The 24,689-nt window shown below is 47.9% G+C and overlaps 1 protein-coding gene and 1 long non-coding RNA gene across 2 annotated transcripts; one reads left to right on the forward strand and one right to left on the reverse strand.

Moving 5' to 3' along the window:
* Positions 1–389: 389 nt before the first annotated feature.
* LOC147915108 (uncharacterized) lies at positions 390–4,706 on the reverse strand. The gene is made up of 2 exons (XR_015554418.1): positions 4,216–4,706; positions 390–3,328 (listed from the first exon to the last, which is right to left on the reverse strand). It is a non-coding gene; the product is annotated as an uncharacterized LOC147915108 (long non-coding RNA).
* Positions 4,207–24,362, forward strand: NIT2 (nitrilase family member 2). The gene is made up of 10 exons (XM_004439953.3): positions 4,207–4,256; positions 7,150–7,268; positions 8,857–8,977; positions 10,564–10,652; positions 15,134–15,227; positions 15,723–15,797; positions 16,877–16,955; positions 17,459–17,557; positions 19,958–20,013; positions 20,358–24,362. Exons 1-10 carry the CDS (start codon positions 4,229–4,231, stop codon positions 20,447–20,449), a joined length of 852 nt encoding a protein of 283 aa, XP_004440010.1. The 5' UTR covers positions 4,207–4,228; the 3' UTR covers positions 20,450–24,362.
* Positions 24,363–24,689: the final 327 nt, after the last annotated feature.

The raw sequence follows: 24,689 nt of genomic DNA on the forward strand, positions 1-24,689 counted from the left end.
GTTTCGAACTAGGTCTTCTGATTTGTAGACAACTGCATCAGAAATATAGAAATGATTATACATATCTATGTGTGTATGTGTATGTTTTCACACACACACACTCTCTCATGTAGCTCCTTGGACTCTCTTCCTGTGCAAAGCTCGAAACCCAATATCATTATTCCCAAGTCTGATCCTTTGTTTTTTTGCAGTATCATACAATCTCTTTCTAGGATCTCATCCACTCTTAAGAGTTTCTGCTCTTATTCTGGTGCAGATGATTCCAATTCTTTCTCCTGATCTTCAGCCCTTTATCTCTGACTGCTATTAGTTGTAGGGGAGGAAGAACTATTCCTCTACCCTCTAGGTCCTTCTGGCTGGTCTATGAAATAAACTGACATGAGACAGAGTAACAGGAGAAAAATCGAACAAAGTTTAATAACATATATACATGGGAGAAACCCAAGAAAACTGAGTAACTCGCCAAAATGGCAGAAGTCACCACCTTAAATACCATCTTCAGCTAAAGACAAAGGAGGATTTTGGGGGTACTGGTTTGGGGCTTTGAAGGGGAGGAAGGCAATTTACATGGAGTTGGAAAAGCAAATGTTTGATAAATGTTTGCTGGGCCACCTGTAGACAATGTGATGAGAGAGACAGAGAGAGAGAGGGAGAAAACTTTGATAAAAATGGGCTTAGCAAGGACCCTAAGTCTATCATACCCAACCCAGAGTTTTCTCTGGTGATGGCCCAGGACAGGCCTTTTATCTTCAATTCTCTTAGGCAGTTAGGGGGAAGGTCAAAGTTTCTTTCAGAGTTTTTTCTGCTTAAAAATAAGCCAAAGAGACACATTTTGGGGTGGCCAGTTCTGATCCCCCACATAGTCATTTGTGTATTGACCTCACCCCCCAAATTGAACTCCTGTTCCACCAGACTAACTCCCCTAATACTAAGGTGAAGTGATTGGAGGATGAGCTGCTGATGGAGAGGAGGCCAGTTAAGAGTTGCCTCTAGCAGTCTCTCCCAAATGAGGAAGGCCTTGCCATGGACGGTGGTCATGGGGAGAGAAAGAGAGGCAGCAATTGGGGGGGCACTTCAGGAGAGTAGGAAGGGCCCTGTCCCTAACCAGAGGTGAGGGATAAAAGACTTGAAAGACATGGAAGTGACTTAGATTGGGGGGGAGATGGGGAGCAAAGAGAACTGGAAAATGGCATAAATGGTAGTGCCTTTGAGTAAAAGAGGGAGGAGAAGCTCTTTTAGGATCATAAATTTAGTTTCAGACAGTTGAGTTGGAACTGATGTCAAGACATGTAAATAGACATGGCTTACAGGCAGCTGGAGATGCTAGAATAGTACCTCTGGAGTGAAAACAGACATCTGACCTATGCCAGCCTGAAGATGGTCATTAAAGCTGTGGGACATGGTTGGCCATACCAGATTTTTAGCTGGGCTTTAGAGATCCATTTACTTTAGTATTTTCATTCTTTGGCTACTTTTCAAATGTCAGACAAAAGGGAACACGGAAACACGAAGGCAGAACTGCTGCAGTTGAGGGGGCAGGAGTGGAGTGGTGATGGGGGGGTGCTGTGCAGACTCTGTCCTCCAGCATCTCTCCTCTTGCCTCTCAACCCTTTTATGTTACAGGTGATGAAAAGACCCTGAGAGTGACGTGATTTGTCCTAGATATTAACATCAAATTAGTGGCACAGACAGAACTGGAACCCAGTGACTAGGCCCAGAAGGTTCTAAAGGAAAGCTCAAAAAAACAGTTTTCATTTTTATTACCTTTCCCTTGTCTAGAAACGACCGGGATCCAAGTCAGCGGCTTCCCTGCAGGTCATGTAGGAAACACAGCAGTCCACAGGCTCTTGGTCTCGATGGCCCTCTCCTGGTTCTCCTGCATCTGGGATGGCTCCTTCCCAGGCTCCACAGGCCCCTCGTCTGCCTGTGCTTTCACAGTCACATGTGTGTTGTCATCCACATTCAGAGCCTCTTCTTAGTGTAAACTGCTGAAGACTCCTAAATCAATCTCCAGTCTGGACATCTGAGCTTGAGGCTTATGCCCAACTGCCTGCTGGGCATCTCCACCTGGATGTTCCAATAACACGTCCAGCCACGTTTGGAACCACTGTCAGATACAACTCTAGGCCAATACACTTGCAAATCTAGATGAAATGGGTGATTTTTTTTTTTTTTTTTTTTTTTGTGAGGAGATCAGCCCTGTGCTAACATCCGCCAATCCTCTTTTTTTGCTGAGGAAGACGGCCCTGGGCTAACATCTGTGCCAATCTTCCTCTGTGATTTTTTTTTTTTAACAGACTGTAAGTGGCCAATATTGACTCAGGAACCTCAATAGGCTAATAAACAGTAGAAATTAAAAGGTTATCAAAGACCTTTCTGCTGCAAGGCCAGGTCCAGATAGTCTGTTAAAGCTGCAAAATCCCCCTAATTACTATGTATTCTCCCCCCAATTTACTGCAAAATTTATAAAATTTAGAACTTTAAAAAGTCTTAAAATAGTACTTTGAACAGCTATATATCCTCCTCCTAGATTTCATAATTAACGTTTTGCCATATTTGCTTTATCTCTATACAAGCACCGATTTTCTTTTTGCTGACGATTTTCAAGTCAGACATTCTGACACTTCACCCAGAAATACTTCAGCATGCATCTCCTCAGAGTAAAGCCTCTGTCTGGTATAATTACACCACCATTATCACACAAAATTCATTAAAGCATCAAAAATGCAATTCACATTTAAATGTCCCTAATTGTGCTAAAAATGTTTTTATAGTGCTTTTAAAAAGTAGGATCCATTTCAATACAATCTAAAGTATTCCAGAGCATTAAAAAGGATAGCAAGCTTTTATGATTTTTGATCCCCAAACTTGACAAAAACCACAAACACAGAGAACACAAAAATCAAAAAGCAATCCTGACTAATAAATATAAATGCAAAAATTCTAAAACAATATTAGCAAACAGATTTCAGGATATTAGAGGACTGAATTGCCCTTGAGGATATTGTTTGAACCCTCAGTTTCTCTCTTCCCTTCCCCCGTTACGCAGCAGCCTTGTTGTCAGACCCCACCGACGTCTGAGTGCCCAAACCGACCTGGAAACTCCAACCCCGTTACCGCGACAGGTTCAAAGCGCCCCAGGCAATCAGCACGCGGTATCGCCGCCGGCCACAGGTGATGCAACCAGCGAGAGGTTCCGTCCTTTCGCCGAGAACCGGAGAGCCGTCGTTAAACACTGACCCGCGCACCACCCTGATGCAGGCCGCCCCTGTTGATCCCTTTGCTTCTCCAGACTGTGTTGGAATGAGCCGTTTCTCCTTGGTGCAGCCTAGCACAAAGGGCAGGCGATTAACAGGTGTTTGAGGCGTGCTGGAAGGCGGACACCCTCTCCAGACAGTCGCCCGGGCCAGGGGCGGGGCGAGGGCGGAGCCACGGACATAGCGCTCCGCCCCTCCGACGCGCCGCTCTGCCCCGCCCCTCCCCCCGACGCGCGGTCCCGCCCCGCCCCTCCATCCCCACGACGCGCGGCCCCGCCCCGCCCCTCCACCCCCCACGACGCGCGGCCCCGCCCCGCCCCTCCTCTCAACGCACGGCTCTGCACCGCCCCGCCCCTCCCTCGACGCGCGGCTCTGCACCGCCCCGTCCCGCCCCCCGACGCGCGGCCCGCCCCGCCGCCCGACACAAGGCTCTGCACCGCCCTGCCCCGCCCCCCGACGCACGGCTCTGCACCGCCCCCCCCCGCCCCACGACGCACGGCTCTGCACCGCCCCACCCCGCCCCACGACGCACGGCTCTGCACCGCCCCACCCCGCCCCACGACGCACGGCTCTGCTCCGCCCCACCCCGCCCCACGACGCACGGCTCCGCACCGCCCCACCCCGCCCCCGACGCAAGGCTCTGCACCGCCCCACCCCGCCCCCGACGCAAGGCTCCGCACCGCCCCCGCCCCCGACGCGCGGCTCTGCCCCGCCCCGCCCCCGACGCGCGGCTCTGCACCGCCCCGCCCCCCGGCGCGCGGCGCTGCCCCGCCCCGCCCCGCTCCCCGCCGCGCGGCTCTGCACCGCCCCGCCCCGCTCCCCGACGCGCGGCCCGCCCCGCCCCGCCCCCCGACGCGCGGCTCTGCACCGCCCCGCCCCGCTCCCCGACGCGCGGCTCTGCACCGCCCCGCCCCGCTCCCCGACGCGCGGCCCGCCCCGCCCCGCCCCTCCCTCGGACCTGAGCTCGGCGCATGGCGCTTGCCGGGAGAGCCATGGCCAGTAAGTGGCGCGGCGGTCGAGCTGGCGTAGGAGGGGAGGCAGCGGGGGCGGTGCGGGCGGGGGTCTTGCCGGCTGAGCTCGCCTCTGCGCCGTGTCCCCGCCGCGTGCGTGGCCTGCCTTCTCTGGCGCGGTGTCCCCGGTGTCCGCAGTGTCCGCGGGCGGGGGAGGCCGCTGAGCGCGGGCCGCCTGTGCCCGGCGAGGCGGTGTGGTGAGTCCGGGGCTCCCGCGGCGGCCCCCGCGCGGGCGGAGGGACGCGGCGCCTTTACGGTGCAGGCTCCAGCCCCCTCGCGCGCCGACTCTGTCCCTGGAGGGAGGCCTTGTGTCGGTCAGTCAGTGACGCGGCGCGGGGGCCCCGCCGGGGCCGCGGGCACTGTTCGCTTTGCGTGAGGAGCGGACTCGCCCGCGGGCGGGGTGCTCGCTCTCCTCTCCTCGGATTGACCTTTGAACTTGGGCTGTGCGGAGGCGGCCGCCGTGGTTCTGGGCGGCTTGAGCCCTGCCCGGGACGTGCGCCTGCGTCGGCTGCGGGCGGTTAGCCTGCTCCCCGGCGACGGCCCTCCGGCCTGAGGGAAACGCCGGGCGGGCTGCCGAGGCCGTGTCAGGACGGCTGCCTGCGGGAGGCCGTCAGCAGAGCCTGGCGACTTCATCCCTCCCTCCTCAGGGGCACGCAGAGCCCGGCTTCGTCGCGGTGGGTCTTCGTGAGGTTCTGGTGACAGGCGTCCGTCTGCCCAGCGTGACCCCAGCTTTCGTTTCCGCTTTTGGTTCCTTTGTTTTCATCTAGATTCTGGAACTATTTAAAAGGCTGCGTTCAGGGTTAAATGGAGCTCTTCTCGCTCTATTTAGGATAAACCAAGGAATGGGACGTCTGAGGTTTCCTACCTTTAGGGTTAACCCTCAGCCGAGCAGGCCTTCGTCAGAGGCCCGGGTCTGGGGGAGCCCTCTAGCGTTGGGGCCGCAGGCGAGGGGTGGGGGAGCCCTCCAGCGGTGGGGCCGCAGGCGAGGGGTGGGGGAGCCCTCTAGCGGTGGGGCTCCAGACTAGGGCAGCGGGGCGTGGGGGAGCTGGGCAGGCGTGACGGGTAGCTCCTGAGGTTGAAGGTCGGTTACCGCGGGCTTCGGATCCGCTAATGCAGGTTCCTCTCAGACCGTGAGCAAAACCATGTATCCATCAGGGGCCAGGCAGGACTCAGAAGCCACACCAGTCACTTGAACAGGGACAATTTTATATGAAGAATTACCAACCAGTAAAAGGTGACTAAGAGCTGAAAGAGAACTCTGAAGAATACAGGAAAAGCAAATGTAGAGTGTGGCTACTACCTTTAGGAAGGAAGAAGCCTGGCAGAGCCCTGACCTCCTTGCTTGCCCCAAGGCTGACAAAAGATCTTTTTTTTTTCTTTTTGGGGGGAAGATTAGCCCTGCGCTAACATCTGTGCCCATCTTCCTCTATTTTGTATGTGGGACGCCACCACAGCGTGATGTGATGAGTGGCATGTAGGTACACACCCGGGATCCGAACCCACAAACCCCCGGGCCACCGAAGCGGAGCGCCCAAACTTAATCACTTCACTGCTGGGCTGGCCCCTGACAACAGATCCTGTTGGCAGGGCTGGCTACTTCATTTGGGGGACCCAGTCCCCAGTGAAAACGCGGAAGCCGGTGTTCAGATAGCAGGAAAAAGCACTGTTGCTTTTTCCTTCTGCAGTGTCTCTCAGCCTTTCACGGTGTTTTTGATTTGCTACTTAATGTTGTGCTCCTTTGGGCACAGGGATGTTCATGGGGTGAGTGCAGACCCTCACGGTGCCCAGGGGCCCTGCCCTGTGACTAGGCCCATGTGCAGCCCACGGGCTTGCCAGGCTCCCCCTCCCGCTGGCAGCTGGACCGATGCACTGTGTTCCAGCTGGTGATGGGGCAGTTCCCATGGGCCCGCTGCCCCAGTTCACCCTGGGCAACTGACTTGCAAGGGATTTTATCTTCTGTGCTGGGGTGCTCAGTGCCTGCATGGGGGTGGGCTGGAGGCCCAAGATCAGACAGAAAGGGATAGCTCTGTGTTCAAACTCAGCCTTCTTCTGTCAAGCAGTCTTCTCATTTGTAAGTAAGAAGCTGGTGCTGCCTACCTCACTTCAGATTCTTGTGCCCAAAGTGGGGCTTTGCCCATGGGTGTTGCTCTCTCTCAGGGTTTCTCAACCTCAGCATTATGGACATTTTGGACCAGATAATTCTTTGTTGTGAGGGGCTGTCCTGTGCATTGTGGCATGTTTAGTAGCATCCCTGCCTCTACCCACTAGATGCCAGTAGCACCCCACCAGTTGTGACAATCAAAAATATCTCCAGGGGGGCCGACCCAGTGGCATGGTGATTAAGTTTGCACTCTCTGCTTCGGCAGCCCAGGGTTCATGGGTTCAGATCCCGGGCACGGACCTGCACACCGCTCACCTGAGCGGTGGCGGTATCCCACATATAAAATAGGGGAAGATTGGCTTGGATGTTAGCTCAGCGACAATCTTCCTCAAGCAAAAAGAGGAAGATTGGCAACAGATGTTAGCTCAGGGCCAATCTTCCTCATCAAAAAAAAAAAAAAAGTCTCCAGGGCCAGCCCCGGTGGCCTAGTGGTTAAGTTCGACACGCTCTGCTTTGGTGGCCCGGATTCAGTTCCCAGGCGCTGACCTACACCACTTGTCTATCAGTGGCCATGCTACTGTGGCTGCTCACATACAAAAAGAGGAAGATTGGCAGTGGATGTTAGCTTGCAGTGACTCTTCCTCAGCAAAAAAAAAAAAAAAAAAAAAGTTTCCAGACATTGCCAGATGTCCTGGGGGGCAGAATCGCCCTGTGGTTGAGAACTGCTGCTCCGTCTGATTCAGATCTGTTGATAACTGTTTTCTTTTATCTTCGTCCTCAGCCTTCCGCTTGGCCCTCATCCAACTTCAAGTTTCTTCTGTCAAATCAGATAACCTCACTCGAGCTTGTGGCCTTGTCCAGGAGGCAGCAAGGCAAGGAGCCAAAATAGTTTCTCTGCCAGTAAGTATGAAGGCAGCCACGCCTTTCTGGGAACCGTTGACCCAGCAGAATAGTGTCTGCTAGCTCTGGTTGTTCTCTTGTGTCCGGGTCCAGCAAGGTCCTTTGGGGCCCCAAGACTGTTCCACGTTTGTCTAGAAGGTGATCCCACCCAGGGTCTCTGTGACAGGACGTGCCAGTGTGGTTCCAGGTCCTTAACTTCAGGATCAGCTACTCTGTTTAGAGTCCTCATAGGTTGAGGGACTTCCCTGAAGCTGAAATCCTCAGTGTCTCGGCTACTTACCTTCCTTCCTTGTAGAATTAAATCTTTACAGGACCAAGACATACTGATTTTAGCGCTAAGCCTCCAACATTTTCAAAGAGTTGTTGAAAACGGAAAATCGTTAGAGACGTTTAGGAAGCCTGTGATAGCCTCCTAAAAGTGGTACCTGTGGTAAGCCAGTCAGACTCTGTGTCTCTTTCCTAGGTGGTTTCCTTTAGAACAGAACCAGCTGAAGGCTGCACCACGTTTGTTAGTCAGCAGGGACAGTTGGCCCAGAGGAGGGCCCTGCTCGGGTCAGGACATGCATCTTCTGGCATCTTCTCCTGGCAGAGGCCGCTGGGTCAGTGCTGGATTCCACACAGCCCACCATGGGGAGGAGGCAGCCCTTTGCAAACCCTGCTGAGAATGACTGGAGGATGTTCAGGGCCACCTTGAACTTGAGGCTCTAGGCCATCACAGATGTGGCCAGTGAGTGGGGATCTTTAACGGGGGAGCTGAGGTCTTAATGTTAATCCAGGCTTCCTCGTGGCTCCAGTCATGGGACTCACCTGTACTTGGACCCTGATCATGGTCCCTTGTTGGTGTAAGTTGCTGGGGGTCAGAGTCCAAAAGCCAGGAGTGAGAGCACATGAATGCTGCGTGCCCTCCATGTGACATGTGACTTGTACAAGCTGCTGATCGCCGGGCTTGAGGTTGCTAGCTCAGTGCCTGGTGTACAGGCAATCTCAGTACTTGGGAAATGAATGAATAAGAGTTGAAGTCTACTAGTTTTTGCTTTTCTTTTATCACAGAGGATAGAGGAGACAGGCATATCAGGGAATGAGAGATTTCTTAGGATCAGAATGATAGTGCTGGAAGGGAGCTTTAGAAACACCTTAAGCTCTGTGGCTTTTAAAGCTTCTGTAGTTTTTCAAACACAGGCTTTATTGCTTTACAGAGTTAATAATATACTTTTGAGCTTATGGATGCATCCTAACCCCAAAGGCCTGCGAGTAAGCCCAGTTGTCGTGGGGCCTGGGTGCCTGAGGGTGGGAACTTGCAGTTCTTCACAGACTCAAGGGAGAGGCAGGTCCCGCCTCTGCTGCCGTGGCCAGGATCAGGAGAGCACACGTGACCTGTGTCCTCGAGCCCCCCTGAGCCAGCTGCTGAGTCCTGCCTGTGCCCACAGCCTCTTTAGCCGGGGGATGTCAGTGTTTTCCATATCAGCTGTGTTTTGCCCCTTTGAAAACAGAGCTGGCAGAAGCAGCTCTCTTTTCTTACAGCAGAACTTTAAAACAGGTTGAGTGTTTTAGTGTTTTTTTCCCTTTTTCTCTGCCAACATTATTCTAGGAATGCTTTAATTCTCCATATGGCACGAACTATTTTCCTGAGTATGCAGAGAAAATTCCTGGTGAATCCACACAGAAGCTTTCTGAAGTAGCAAAGGAGTGCGGCATATATCTCATTGGAGGTAATGTCCTACCCTTGGTATAATAGTGGCCTCAACATGAAAAACATCCAAATAACTTTTGTTGTTACATTTAAACTGTGGAAAACAATGAGGTAGATCTATATGCAGTAATGTGGAAAGATCTTCAGAACACACTGTTAAGTGGAAAAAGAGCAAGTTCAATATGTTGTGAACAGGTACTCTCATTCAGATTAATTCCCCACACAAAAGACGGTTTATATTTTTATATGTGGTTATGTATGTAAGACATAGTGAACATTGTAGAAGGGCGCACACCAACTGATAATATGGTTTTCCCTGGAGAAGGAGTGGCAGTACAGGGGCAGGTGGAAATGTGAAAGAAAAACCATATCTGAATGTCTGTCATACTAAACAGGGTTAAGAAATTTTTCTTTGTAAAGAGGCCACATACATCAAGGTAGCTTTATTTATGTGGTTTTGAAATAAATTTTTTTTTTTTGTGAGGGAGATCAGCCCTGAGCTAACATCCGTGCTAATCCTCCTCTTCTTGCTGAGGAAGACCGGCTCTGAGCTAACATCTATTGCCAATCCTCCTCCTTTTTTCTTCCCCAAAGCCCCAGTAGATAGTTGTGTGTCACAGTTGCACATCCTTCTAGTTGCCATATGTGGGACATGGCCTCAGCATGGCCAGAGAAGTGGTGTGTTGTTGCGCACCCAGGATCCAAACCCACGCTGCCAGTAGCGGAGTGCGCACACTTAACTGCTAAGCCACTAGGCCGGCCCCCGAAATAAATTTTAGAATGTTATGTTTGCTTAAATAAAAAAATCAATACAAGGGCCAGCCCGGTGGTGTAGTGGTTAAGTTCGCAATCTCTGCTTCGGCGGCCTGGGGTTTCACGCATTTGGATCCCAGGCGCAGACCTATGCATTGCTTATCGAGCCATGCTGTGGCAGGCCTCCCATATATAAAGTAGAGGAAGATGGGCACGGATGTTAGCCCAGGGCCAATCTTCCTCAGCAAAAAGAGGAGGATTGGCAACAGATGTTAGCTCAAGGCTAGTCTCCCTCATGAAAAAAAAATCAATACGGTAAAACTCTGTTTAATAAATATAGCAAACAAGATCATTTCTGTGTTGTGAGACAGTAAGAATTAGAAGTGAAGAAGAGGTGGAAGAAAGCAGGCAGAGCAAGAGGAGACAGAATGGCAGGAGCTGCATTCAGTGATGGAAGGCATGTGTCTTCTGTTCCCATCTTGAGGCCGTTGGAGATAGTTCTGTTGTAGGACCTGGTGAATTGAAGTTGAGTAACAGATAATTCCCTGTGTTGCTCCACTGTTACAGATTAAATGTTGCTCAAGATAAAGCTGAATTCAGAAACAGTTTGGTTATTTTTGAAACCTGTCTTTGGTGGCATCTGACCTAATTATATTTCATCTACACTCTGGAGTTTATCTCTGAAAGACAGTATTCAAGAAGGAAAAAACTATGGTTAAATAACCCTTAGAAGATGGTAAACTTTATGGTTGGACCCAAGTGACAGTTTTTCTAGCCTTTGTCCAGTTATCATAAAAGAATGCTTTATTCAGAATGTTTTCTGTGCCTGTGTGTTTCTCCTCTCAATGAAAGGTTCCATTCCTGAAGAGGATGCTGGGAAATTATATAACACCTGTGCCGTGTTTGGGCCTGATGGTGTTTTACTGGTAAAGCACAGAAAGGTAAGTTGGGAATGTGGCAAGTCTCATCGCCTGTTGAGAATTTGCCATGAAGCCCCCTAGTCCCTCTCGTCATATTGTACACACGTCAGGCATTGACTAGTTGACACAGGTGCCTATTCTTGGCTGTTGGCTTTTGATATAAATTTTAATTCAGCCTGTCAGTTTCAGCAAAGGGAAAACCTACAGGAATTTTGATTAGGATTGCATTGAATTCATAGAGGTCACTTTGGGGAGAGTTGACATCTTTGCAGTAGTAAATGTCTATGCATTTAGGATTGTTAAGTCTTCCTGGTAAATTGATCCTTTTATCATTATGAAATGTCTCTTTTTTTCTTTTAATACTCTTTTGTCTTGAAGTTTATTTTATCTCTGATGTTGCTATAGCCACTCTAGGCTTCTTACACTTATTATTCTTACACTTATTATTTGTTTGGTACATCTTCTAATCTTTTATTTTCACCCTATATGTGTCTTTATACTGTATTTAAAATGATTCTCTTGTAGTCCACCTATAGTTGGGTCTTACCTTTTTATTCATTCTAACAATCTCTGTCTTTTAACTGGAGTGGTTAGTCCATTTATATTTAATGTAATTATTGATATGGTTGGATTTAAGCATATAGATATTTTACTGTTTTTTTCCTTTGTTCTTTTCTGCATTCTCTTAGGTTGAGTATTTTTTAGAATTCCATTTTAATTTATCTATTGGCTTTTTATTATACCTCTTTACTTCTTTATTGAGTTGTCGTCCTAGGGATTGCAGTATGCATTTTTATCTTGTCACAATCTACTTGGAGTTAATGTTATATTACTTCATGTGACATTTAAGAACCTTGCAATTGTATAGGTTCATTTCCCACCTCCTACCCATTTTTTATGCTATAGTTGCATACATATTGTGTCTACATATGTTATAAATCCCACAAAATGCTAATTTTTTATTTAAATAGTTATGTGTATTTTAAATAAATTAAGAGAAAAAAATTTTATGTTTGCCCAAATATTTACCATTTCTGGTATTTTTCTTTTTTTCCTGAAGAGCCTAGTTCTATCTGGTATCTTGACCTTCAGACAGAAAGACCTGCTTTAGCATTTTTGCAGTCAGGATTTACTAGCTATAAATTCGTTAGTTTTTGTTTATGAATCTATCTTTATTTTGCCTTCATTCTTTTTTTTTTTTTTTTTTATAATTTTGTGTATTTATTTTTCCACCAAAGCCCCAGTATATAGTTGTATGTTATAGCTGCACATCCTTCTAGTTGCTGTATGTGGGACGCGGCCTCAGCATGGCTGGAGAAGCGGTGCGTCAGTGCGCGCCCGGGATCCGAACCTGGGCCGTCAGCAGCGGAGTGCACGCACTTAACCGCTAAGCCATGGGGCTGGCCCTTGCCTTCATTCTTGAAAGATATTTTTGGTGGAATAGAATTCTGGGTTGACAGTTTTCTTTTTCCCCCCAGCAGTTTGAGACATGTTATTGTTATCTTCTGGCTTCTTTTTTTTCTGATAAGAAGTTAGTGGTCCTAGGGCCAGCCCCGTGGCTTAGTGATTAAGTGCGTGCGCTCCACTACTGGCAGCCTGGGTTCGGATCCCGGGCGCGCACTGACGCACCGCTTCTCCAGCCATGCTGAGGCAGTGTCCCACATACAGCAACTAGAAGGATGTGCAACTATGACATACAACTATCTGTTGGGGCTTTGGGGAAAAAAGAGGAGGATTGGCAATAGATGTTAGCTCAGAGCCAGTCTTCCTCAGCAAAAAGAGGAGCATTAGCATGGATGTTAGCTCAGGGCTGATCTCCCTCACAAAAGAAAAAAAAGAAGAAGTTAGTGGTCCTTTGTACTGTTGTTCCCCTGTGTGTAATTCGTGTTTTTCTCTGCCTGCCTTCAAAGTTTTTTCATAATGTTTAGTTCTCAGTATTTTGACTCGGTAGTACCTAGATATGGTTTTCTTTGTATTTGTCTTGCTTTGTGCTTCTTAAATTTGTAAATTTAAGTCTTTTCACTGTATTTGGGAAATTTGGGGGCATGATTTTAAAAATATTTTTCCATCCCATTCTCTTTGTGTGGGACTCCAGTTTTGACACCATTCCACCAAACCAGGGCACCAGGGCTCCGGGGATTTTAAAAAGCAGGGTTCCTGCTTTTTTAACCTTTTTTCTGTCTCTTCTTCAGATTGGACAATTTCTGTTGATCTGTCTTCAAGTTCACTGAGTCTTTCTTCTGTAGTCTCCAATCTCCTCTAAGCCAATCCAGTGAAATTTTTAAAATTTTAGATATTAAATTTTTCTATTCTAAAATTTTCATTTGGTTCTTTTTTGTAGCTTTTATTCCTCTTCTGATATTTCCTTTTGTTTATTCATTAAAGGCATATTTTTCTCTATATGCTTGAGCTTCGTTCCAGTAGCTGCTTTAGAGTCTTTGGTGATGATCACTTCTGGGTAGTGTAGGGGTCTGCTCCATTGATTGGTCACATTATCTGTTTCTTTGTGTGTCTGGTAATTCTGGATTATATGTTGTTGAGATTCTAGCTCCTATTATACTCCTTTGGAAAGTATTGGATTTTTTTGTTTAGCAAGTATTTGGCTTGGCTATACTCAAACACCAACTCTTTTTCCTTTGTGAGGTATGCAGCAGCTTCAGCTGCTCTGTTCAATCTGAAGTTGTTTAGCATTAGCTGAACGGCTTGGAGTCTGCCCCACACATCTTTAATTCAGTGGTTAGCCAGAGATTTGGCCAGATTTTATATGTAGAATTTAGTGCTTTTCCTCTTTGGCTTTCTCCTTTTCAGGATTTCCTTCTCACTTTCCAGCTGCTGGAAACTCTGTCCTCTGGTTCTTAAAGCCAGTGTGATCATGGGTGGTTTTCACCACCACTTCTAGCAACAACTGGGGCCTTGCTTCCAGCTAAAAGCTGTAAACAAATGGGAAACTCACCCAGTGCTAGCCCCTTCTTCCAAGTGTTGACTTCCCTACAGTTCTTGCCTGATTTTGATAATTCTCCAATGCTTTTTATTTTGTCTGGGGTTTGTAGGTATCTGGGAGAAAGGTGGTCTGATAGGAGACCCTCTGCCGTTACTGGGAGAGGAGCCAGCATTGACCTGTTAACCCCACTCTTTGAAGTGCATGTTTTCAGTATTGAGTTCTCCAGTCCATGAATATGATGTATATCCCTCCATTTATTTAGGCTTTCTTTAATTTCTCTCAAATGGTTTTTATAGTTTTTTGGGTATAGTCTTGATTATCATTTGCTGGATTTGTTACTAATTGATGTGTTTTGGTGCCCTTTCATTTTCTGTTTCTTGCTGGTGTATAGAAGTACAACTAATTTTTAAATTATTGACCTCGTTAATAGTAACCTTGTTAAACTCAGTCATTAATTCTAATAACTCAATCTGTAGATTTCCTTTGGAGTTTCTTGGTTCACAATTATGTTGTCTGAGAAGAGTGACAGATTTACTTTTTTTCTTTCTAATCTTTGTACTTTTTGTTCCTTTCTTTCACCTTGTTGCTTCGGTTGGGACCTCTGGAACAGTGTTGAATAGCAGGTGTCCTTGTCTTGTTCCTGATCTCAACAGGGGAAGAGGGCTTTTGGTATTTCACTGTTTATTATGGTATTTCTTGAGGGTTTTTTTGCAGATACTCTTTATCAGATTAAGGAAGCTCCCTTCCTAGAAGAGTTTTTCTCTTTTGTTTTTTAAGAATGCTCATTGTGCACCTCTTAAGATGATCATGTGACTTTTCTCCTTTATTTGGTGAGTGTAGTAAATTACATTGAGTGATTTTCTAACGTTAAACCACATTTGCTTTCCTTAAATAAATCCTGTTTGGGGCCGGCCCCGTGGCTTAGCGGTTAAGTGCGTGCGCTCCGCTGCTGGCGGCCCGGGTTCGGATCCCAGGTGCGCACCGACGCACCGCTTTTCCGGCCATGCTGAGGCCGCGTCCCACATACAGCAACTAGAAGGATGTGCAACTATGACATACAACTATCTACTGGGACTTTGGGGGAAAAAATAAATAAATAAATAAAATTATAAAAATCCTGTTTGGAAGTGATGTGTTATTCTTTTTACATGTTGCTACATTTGGTTTGCAAAATTTTACCTATTTTTAATCACTTACCCACTCTCCACCTCTCCTGCCAATGTGTCTGTTGTTCTGATTCTGAGAAGTCTTCATTTAGCATTTATAACGAGTAAGAAAGCAGCACATTAATTGCTTCCCATAAGAAATGTAGGCATTGGTTTGCACACCACCTGGCAACAAAGGGTCACAAAGCCCACAGCAGCATTTCTCCAGTTTCCTGTGTTAGGATTCATTCTGATAAGACGTCAGTCAGCTTGTGGGTGTGTTGTATGTGGGTTGGGGGTGCTGTTTGTACAGTTGGTCTTAGATCACCCCTGTATCTGGCCATGGAAAGGTGTCTGTTATTACTGCTGTGAACTTGGTGGAAAAGAGGTAACCAAACCCATTATTTGTGATGCAGCTCCATCTGTTTGACATTGATGTTCCTGGGAAAATTACCTTTCAAGAATCTAAAACATTGAGTCCTGGCGATAGTTTCTCCACATTTGATACTCGTACGTACCAGATAAGTTCACCTCTTGTGACAATCCCAATAGAAGAGGATCAGGTATTTCTTTGTTTTTCTCTTCTGTCCCTCCCCAATTTCTTTACATAACCTGCTGGAAAGACCAGAGTGAGAAGGGCAGGGGATGGTCAGAGATCTAGAAAGGGCGGCTGAATGGAGAACTAGGGGTGGGACGTGACCTTGCTCGCCATTGGTCACAGCCGTCATTAGCATGCCAGCTTCCAGAGCGTACCCAAGGCCGGGACTGAACATCTCTCACTTAGATAATGAGCATTCAGTTAGAGTGAATTTGTCTCTGCTGACATAAATGAAGTCTTTATGAGGTGAAATCCAAGCAGAAATGAGCTTGCACATTTTCAGCATCCATGGGCCCTGCGTTGATGTATCCCTGTTAGTGTTTTTGAGCGTTAGGTCCTGGAGCCTTTCCCACACCATGCTGCAGGAGGTGAACTTGTCCTGTGTGCATTTTCTGTTTGGAAAACAGCTTACTGCAGAGTGGGCCTGGGCATCTGCTACGACATCCGCTTTGCAGAGCTTGCGCAAGTCTACGCACAGAGAGGTAAGGCAGCGCTGTGGTTGTGCTGTGTAGCTGCTTGGAGGTTTGATTCTAGGCTGGTCTGTGTGGGTGGAGGGAGCCTTTAGTCAGAAAAACTGGAGAGGTCTTAATCTCTCCACCCCATCTGGCTTCTCAGACATTTGCTGCATATGGACAGTGTGGTTTCTCAGAGGTTGTAATTTAACACCCATGCAAGTAAGGCAGGAGCCATGCTCCTAAGCATCTGCTCTATCCTTCAAGCCCTCCTTGCTACCCTGGTTGGAAAGAGTCACTTGGAGCCCGGTGGAAATGAAGACGTGGTCTACACTCTCATGGATTTCTCCACTCTGTAGTCCTAGGTGTTGGGTGCAGTACAAATATAGTCGGTGACATTTAGGTCACCGGAGAAGAAGTGGCCTACCATCCTGGAAGAGCACCAAGCCAAGTCAGGCCTGGGTTCTGGTTCCAACTCTTCCCCTTCGTTGGCACAGTCCTTTGGGTAAATTGTTTAATCTCTAGAGCAGTGTGGATCTTAGTTTTCTCACAGGAATGGTGTGAGGATTAAGGAGAGAGAATTTATAAAGCTCCTCGTTTGGTGCTCAACAAAGATTAGCATCCCTACTAGCTGCTGAAGCCACTCAGATTCCAGTTCAGCTGTCACTTAAGAGAATGAGGTGGCTGTAGACAGTTGGTCTGCTCGGCACAAGGTGGAGGTACATGGGTTCAGTTGGCACAGTCTGTTGAGTCTTATCTGTAAGCATCAGAGCACCTGCTCTGCCCCTCATTTCAGTTGAGAAGAATCACAAAACATGGTCCTTGGCCACGTGGAGCTGACCACAGGGTGCTGAGAGAAATTTGAGTGACAGTTCTCCACTTTGTTTAGGTGAAGTCCCATGTTGTGGTTTCGGTTATCAATGTGACTTTTCTTGTGAGTCTCTAAAGGAATTCAGAGCCATAATGCTGCTGACCCTGTCTGACTTGGCTGACATCTCTGTGTGCTTGGGAAAGTTTGGGTTTGGTCCCCTTGGGAAAGGAATGCAGGGAGGGATTAGTATGGGGGTGCCCACTTGCACCCACTGTTCTTTGGCCTTTCTCTCCCCAAGGCTGCCAGCTGTTGGTGTATCCTGGAGCTTTTAATTTGACCACTGGACCAGCCCACTGGGAGCTGCTTCAGCGAGGCCGGTAAGAGCATCTCAAGAGTGCCTTCAAGCATCTCAGTGTTTCTCTGTGGAAAGATTTCCCGTTTGGTGGGAGTACCAGCCATCCTGATATGGAGTGCATGTTACAGGTTGGCTCAGCCCAGGGTCTTTCAACTATGGCAGTATGGACATTTTGGACTAGATAAGTCTTTGTTGTAGGGGCTGTCCTGTGCATTGTAGGATGTTTAGCCACGTCCCTGGCCTCTCCCCACTAGATGTCAATAGCAACCCCCTAGTTGTCACAGTCAAAAAGGTCTCCAGACACTGGCGCATGCCCCTTGCTGGGCAAAATTGCCCCAGCTCAGAACTGGCCTCTGCAATAAGATATTGTTTGAAGAGAGGGTTCCATGGCTTTGGGTGTTTCCTTGCACATCTGAGCCAGCCTATCCTGTCCTAGTTTTAAAAGAAGGATCTGTGCACTTAGGATACTAAACGATTGCAGATCTATAATGTATGATTTCCCTTTTCTCTATCCGTTGACTACAGGGCTGTTGATAATCAGGTGTATGTGGCCACAGCATCTCCTGCCCGGGATGACAAAGCCTCCTATGTCGCCTGGGGACACAGTACCGTTGTGACTCCTTGGTGAGTTGGCTGAGCAGGGACAGGCTCACTAGGAGCTCGAGAGAGAGGACCCTAGGTGGGGCTCTGATCCTGACCGGCCCTGCCCTCCCTCCGCACATCCCCCCTGTACCTGCCAGGTCTGCTTCTCTGTGAGAGAAGCTTCCACTTGAAAACCGCGTGAGAAAGAACTGGTCCTGCTCTCCTGACTGAGTGCGTGGCCTTCACCCTCTTCTGAGTTTCTGAGTGGCTGTCGTTAGTCAGACTCAGGTCATGTAGGGAGACAAGGCAGCAGTGATGGGTGGTTTTAGTAAAAGAGGCTCCAAACTCTTGGCTTTTGGTTAAAATTTAGATTGGGTGACTGGTCCCAGGGCAGGAGTGAGTTATAGGGTGAGGATTTTGCTCCCTGCATAACGATTAGAGGAGGGGAGAGGATGGACTCAATTAAGAGAAACTGTGGACTTATCCTTGGTGAGAGGGTGATGCATTTTATCACTCAGTGAATCCAGCACGGAAGTCTGCCCACATCCACAGGCATCATACGCTGATACACATGTCTCATGGTCTGCGTCTGTGCCGTCCACATAGCGTCGTCACTCACAGCATCTCAGCTTGAACTCTCTATTTTTTTTTTTATTATTATAATTTTTTAATTATTTATTTATGTATTTATTTTTTTCCCCCAAAGCCCCAGTAGATAGTTGTATGTCATAGCTGCACATCCTTCTAGTTGCTGTATGTGGGACTCGGCCTCAGCATGGCCAGAGAAGCAGTGCGTCGGTGCACGCCCGGGATCCGAACCCGGGCCGCCAGCAGCGGAGCACACTCACTTAACCACTAAGCCATGGGGCCGGCCCGAACTCTCTCTTTATTAAGCCCAATTTATAGATGGTAGAATTGATGTTCACAGGATGAAGTGGCTAGAACTAGTGTTTAGTTTGGATCTGGGACTTTTGACTTCAGACCTTGGATTTATTCCATGCCACTTCTCATACATCTGTATGATTACACAGACACACAGACACAGACACACAGACACACACACACACACACACGCACTGATATGTATTTCTACAGTTTCAGGATAAATATACCACTAACAGGGCTGAGAGGGTTCAATATTACTGTGGGGTCCCTAAAGGTTCTCTCTTCTAACTTTATAGGACCCAAAGCTTAAAGTGTGTGATGGGGGAAGGCAGATATGACCAGTGAGTGATTCCCAGTTAGCCCCCTGTGTATTAGGATTTTTGGGGGCGTTGGAAGCCTGGAAAGATTAAGTTGGCTTGAAAATTTTCTCAAATTTGGTTCAAGTTGCTCTGCACAGATGGCGGTGACAGACTTCCTGGCGCTTTGGGTAGCTCTGCTCCCCACTAGTTATCCTGATGAACCCGCTACCGATCAAGCAGGCTGCTTCTGACATGAAGTACCTTTATTTCTTCCTTTCCAGAATTCTGTCTGTAGGGTTTGGGGGTCCTCTGGCTCAGATCAGTGTCGGGGATGGGTTCATGGGGTTAACATAGAGATCTTTGGATGCCAGGACAAATGGGGAAGAAATAGAAAAGGATTCAGTTAAATGGCGTTAATGATAGTGTTTGTAACTCATTTGTGCCAAAAATCTATTTGTGGTCATCTGGTCAACAGAATCAGTTGTTATGTCTATTGTTTGTTATGTCAGATTACTTCGTTTTGTGCTTACTTCGTTTTGTGCTTTGGAGAAATTTCATTTCACTAGATAGGTTTTTGGAGCCCTCTTTGGGCCAAGAGACTCAGCACTGGAAATGGCTGTCGAGATCAGCCTTTCCCCAGATTTGTGAAGGAGTGTTGCTGTTTCTGAGTATGGGGCTCCTGCCAGCGTGTGGTTCCCACCACTTCTACCCAGGCCCACAGGTTGAAACCTTTTCTTCAAAAACTGAAACCCATTAGCACAGGGATCCAGAGATCCCCGCAGATCCGGGTCCTGCCCAGGCCCAGCCTCACCGTCCCCGGGGTGGGGTAGCAGCGTGGGAGGCATTAAGAAGCAGAGGCAGACTGCCCTTGTAAAGGGGTCTTGCTAGCGTGCACTCATGAGGGGGCAGGATGCAGCCTCCTCTTGGTCACAGGTGGCCCCATTCCCGAATGTTCATATCATGGAATAATTACCATTTCCTAACAGTTAGCAGTTTACAAAACATACTCCATAACTGTCTCACTGAGTCCTCACAGAGCTCTTATTTCCACTTTACAGATTAGGAAATGGGGACTCCAAGTGACTTGCCATGAGGCCACACAGCTATTTGAATGGTAGAACAGGAATTTATCCCCCTACCTTCTTGTTAAATCTCAGATTCCTTCCCCCTTGGCCTGTGGGATGGGGAGGAAAAACAGCAATCTTGAATATCAGCAGACATCAGTGAGTCTGCTCACTCGCTCCTGCCTCTTTTTCAGGGGGGAGGTCCTCGCCAGAGCCGGCACTGAGGAGGCGATCGTGTACGCTGACATAGGTGAGATTTGGTCAGTGGTTCAGATCTTGGGTGTCCCCGTTGCTTTGAGCCCAGACTCCATGGCTGTGAAGCCACTGTCACCTGGAAGGGCTCATGTATGCCCCCTCCTCGTTTATCCTTGGTTCTCTAGCCAAGTTTGGGGGGCCGTAGCTCAGCTCGAGTTTTCTCGGTTTGGCTTGAGATGCTCCAGGGGCAGTGCCTGGCCATCTGTGCCTTCATACAGGGCCTGTGTTGCTGAGTTACTTGCTCACACTCTGATTGTTTTTATGCTGTTTGCGGGAAGAAATCCCCTTGATTAGTGAGGACTTACTTCTTATTAATAGTGCACTTTCCTGTTGTTGCAGACCTGAAGAAGGTGGCTGAAATACGCCAGCAAATCCCCATTTTTAGCCAGAAGCGATCAGACCTCTACGCAGTGGAGGCGAAAAAGCACTAAGGTTTATATTTCCAATGTGTCACAAAAGGAAGATGTGTTTCTGCACCATAATCAACTCCCTGCTGAAGTCTTTAATGGAGTTCGTTTTGTTTTTAATTTCAGCCTTTTCCCTTCCTGGGAGCTCTGTTGAGATGGTGGAGCATCAGCACGCTGATACTCTCCACACCATATTAAATAGTCAAAAAGGACTGAGGCTGGCATTGAAGAGCAGGAGGAGGGGAGGGCGCAAAGCCTTCTTCCATACTTCAGTTCCCTCAGAGCAGCTGATGGAAGTATCAGAACTTGGTGTCCCAGTGGTCGAGTCACCTGGTACAAATGTCTTTGTCGTGAGCCTCTTGTCTCACTGCTGGAGCTGGAGTCCGTTATGTAGAAAACGGTCTGGTGCTGCTCTTTTTCCAGCAGTACCTTACGTTTTGGTCTGCGAGTGGCTATGGGAAGCAAGGTGATGGGTCCTTGGTGTTTGTAGCCCCACCCTTGCAGCAGTCTCTGGGCTCTTCAAGTTCAAGGAGCCAACAATTCGCCGAGAGCCTCCTGGTCGAGGGGAAAGACTGTCAACAGTGAGCCCCATGGAGAGGGCAGTGGCAGCGTTTGCTCGAGTCAACTGAAGATGAGTCTGCATCACTGAAAGGATGAGTGTCTGCACTTGATCTTAGCCAGAAGGCCCAGAAGTGATGGGATGAGTGTCTGGAAATCACTCTTTCTTTTTTTTTTTTTTTCCTTAGGATAAGAAAATAAATTTAATGACAAGTGTATAGGCTAATAGCCAACAATAACCACTAATTCATTCAATCGCTATCTATGATAAGTGGGCATTTTTCACCCTCCTGTTGTGCCAGTTGCACAGTGAAGTTAGAGGGTCTTGGAGCCAATTCCAGATTCTCTTTTTCTGACTGTCATCATCATCTCTTTCCTATCTGACAATCTTAAACAGTCGCTGCTTTCTTTCTGGGGCTTTTATGCCAGAGACTTTGAAGAAGCTACTGCTCAGCCAGCTCATCCTGGAAGTAAAGACAGACCCGGGTTTAACATATTCATCTGTTTTTTTCAGGACAGTATTGACCCAAGACTGGGCGTCTTCCACAGGATCATTCCTCCGACTTCCAAGAGCATTCCGTAGCATAGCAGCTGCACATCATCCTCTTGTATGTGATGCGTGCTTATCCTCTCAGCTGTTAATCCTATGAAATTTACTGCGGCTGCCCTTAGGAAAGGCGGAGGACTCTCAGGAAGCCAAAGCTCTGGGACAGTAACTCCCCTCTGAACTGTTTTTGGCTTGTGCCCACCAGGTACTTGCATGTTTCTTCCAACACCAGGATGTGATGGCTGAGGGTGGTAAGTCGGAATGTCTGTGAGTGATGACCAGCCAATCACATTAGCCCCCTCGGTCAGGGCCCTCCACAGGTCTTGACTGCCTCCTTGTTGTCCTGAATGCTGGGCAGCAGCGAGACTAGAACAGTGTGGATCTCTTTTCGGAGGGAGGATCCAGGCTTGAATGTGTGAACTCGATGTAGCATGTGGTCCAGGGCAGAGGTGGCTGAGATCCTCAGCTGGTCCCTCTCATCGTTGATGAGCGGACACAGTTACTTGGAGAGGCTGCAAAAGACAACCTTGATGTCCTCTCCCTGCCCATGGCAGGTGATGTTCCTCAGGCACTTCACTGCCTCACTGTTGCTCGCACCTCCTTCTTCAGGAAGTCTTGCAGTAATGGAACCAGGCTCTTCAGAGACTCTTTGTCCTGGGTGCAGTGCCAGGGTACTGATTCCTCAGAGCCCAGTTTCCTTCATGATGAGGTTGGGCTCCCTGATCCACTTCATTAGATTGTCCAGAAAGTCTTGCCCCAGAGTCTCAGCCACTGATCGGTGCCAGAGGAGCTGCGCGTAGAACGTCCTGGCCAGGATCTTCCGACGATCATCGAAGCTGTAGAGGAGGTTCCAGACAAGGTTCAGGGTTTGCTGCAGATTGGGCGGGTTCACAGTTCTTCACGATGCCGCTTGTGTGGTCAGTGATCCCTGTGTAGTGAAATCTGGGGCAGGACAGGAGGTCCCAGCAGCGATGCTGATTTGCACAGACCACCACTCCATCATATGCAGCTGACAACAGCACCAACTTCACTACCTCCATGGCACACAACTAGTGGGGTCAAAGGGCTTGCTCTTGCCGCCCGGGCCCCCGTCTTTGCTGTAGACTACCATCTTTGGGGGAACAGTTTGCTCAGTCACCTAGCAGAGATGACACAGCACAGCCAGCAACAGCTGGGGGAAGAGTTCTTGGACGGCCTCCTGGCACAAGAACCCTGACAGCATTTCACACAAGGCACATGCCACCTGAGAGAGGACACGATGGAAGGAGGGATGCAGAATTGACCAGGCATGGTGAAGACATAAAATGGTCCACAGTCCCAGACACTGAGTCCCGCCCTGCCCTCCCTGTCACTGCCCAAAGGGCACAGCTCACTCTGACTCAGGCTTGTACGAAGCACCCCAAGATTGAAAGCCCACCGCTCATCCCTAGGGAAGTGAGGGGGCCACACACATGCAACTCCTCTGACATTAAAAAGAAAAAGGGAACCAACTCTAATGTGTCAGCAGAAAATGATTTGGGACATACTTTGTCCACTCCAATTCGAGACAACCAAACCTCCTCTGCTCCTAACCTCGGTGCCACACCCCAGTCCTGAAAAAATGAGTGCCAGCCCCAGAATTGGGAGACAGAGATGATTAACTCTGAACGTCCAATTCCTGTCCATAAAATAGAATTGATCCCTGCTCTTTCTACATCATGCAGTTCTTGGGTACACAGTTGCAAAAAGGAAGGTCAAGTGCTCATCAAATCTGCGGTATTAGTGATTCCAGTGTTAACCTCTCCTCTGCTCCTCCCTGAGACCAGCTCCCATCCTGCAGCTGCCCTTGATCTTCAGCTCTGCCCCCAAGTCCACAAACAGCAAGTCCTAGGCTCTCTCTCCTCCTGAAATCGCTTTTTGTTTTTCTCCCTAGTAACACTTTCTAGCTTGATAAACAGAAGTTTTTAGCCTAGCAGTTCTCAGAATCCTTTTGCACAATTAAAAATTAAGAGTTCTAGTGAGCTTTTGTTTATGTTGTAGCTAGTGTTGGGCTGGTAAGTGTTGAACAACCAGCTGTCTGAGAAAAACCCCGATTTTGTAGTAGTGTTTGCCAGTTTCCATGGTGTAACTGCTTAGACCATGGCCAGGTTCAAGCTATCAATGTGATACCTCTAAGCACGGACCTGGGGTGCGCACAGTTGGCTCCTGTGAGCTGTTGCAGTCCTGCTCTAACACATCACTGTTACATAGATAGAGATGTTTACCATATTGGAAAATAAAACAGGAAATTTTAAAACAAAAGAATACATGAGCACACATTGCATTAGCTGTAAGAATGATGACATCATCTTGTGTCACTTAACCTTTGGAAAACAGCACCACATACTCAGAAGAGTACAAAAGTGAAAAAGGCAAATGACTTTTTAAAATTAAGTGTACAATTTGGTAAAGTTTGACACAGGTATACATCCATGAACCCACTCCAATCTAGATAATGAACGTACCCACCACCCCCTAAAATTTCCCTGTGCTGTTTTATAATCCCTCTAGCTACTCCTCTCGTGCCTAGGCAATCACTAGTCAGCTTTGTCAGTATAGATCAGTTTGAATTTTCTAGAATTACCTAAAAATGGAATCATACCATATGTATACTTTTTTGTCAGTCTTTCACTCATAATTAATTTGGAGATTCATCCAAGTGCGTGCATCAGTAATTCATTCCTTTTTTTTTTGCTGAGTAATAGTCCATTGTATCGATATACCATAATGTACCCACTCACCTGTTGATAGACATTTGAGTTGTTTCCAGTCTGGGGCTATTACAAATAAAGCTGCTAGAAACATTTTGTACAAGTTGTTCGTTTCTCTTGAGTCAGTATCTGGGAGGAGAATGGTGGGGTCATATGTTTATTTCACTGCCAAGCTGTTTTCCAAAGTGCTTGTGCCGTTTCACTTAGCTACCAGCTGTCTATCAGAGTCCCAGTTGCTCCACATCCTCACCAACACTTGGTATGATGAGTCTTTTTAATTTTAGCCATTTTAATGTGCATGTAATGTTATTTCATTATGGCTTTAATTGTATTTTCCTAATGGCTAATGACGCTGTGCATCTTTTCATGTGCTTTGCTATCTGTATATCTTCTGTGGTGAAGTGTCTCCCTATCTTTTCCCCAAATTTTA

This window comes from Ceratotherium simum, chromosome 15 (assembly GCF_057802395.1).
Source record: "Ceratotherium simum simum isolate JZ-2026a chromosome 15, ASM5780239v1, whole genome shotgun sequence".
Classification (NCBI taxonomy): Eukaryota; Metazoa; Chordata; class Mammalia; order Perissodactyla; family Rhinocerotidae; genus Ceratotherium; species Ceratotherium simum.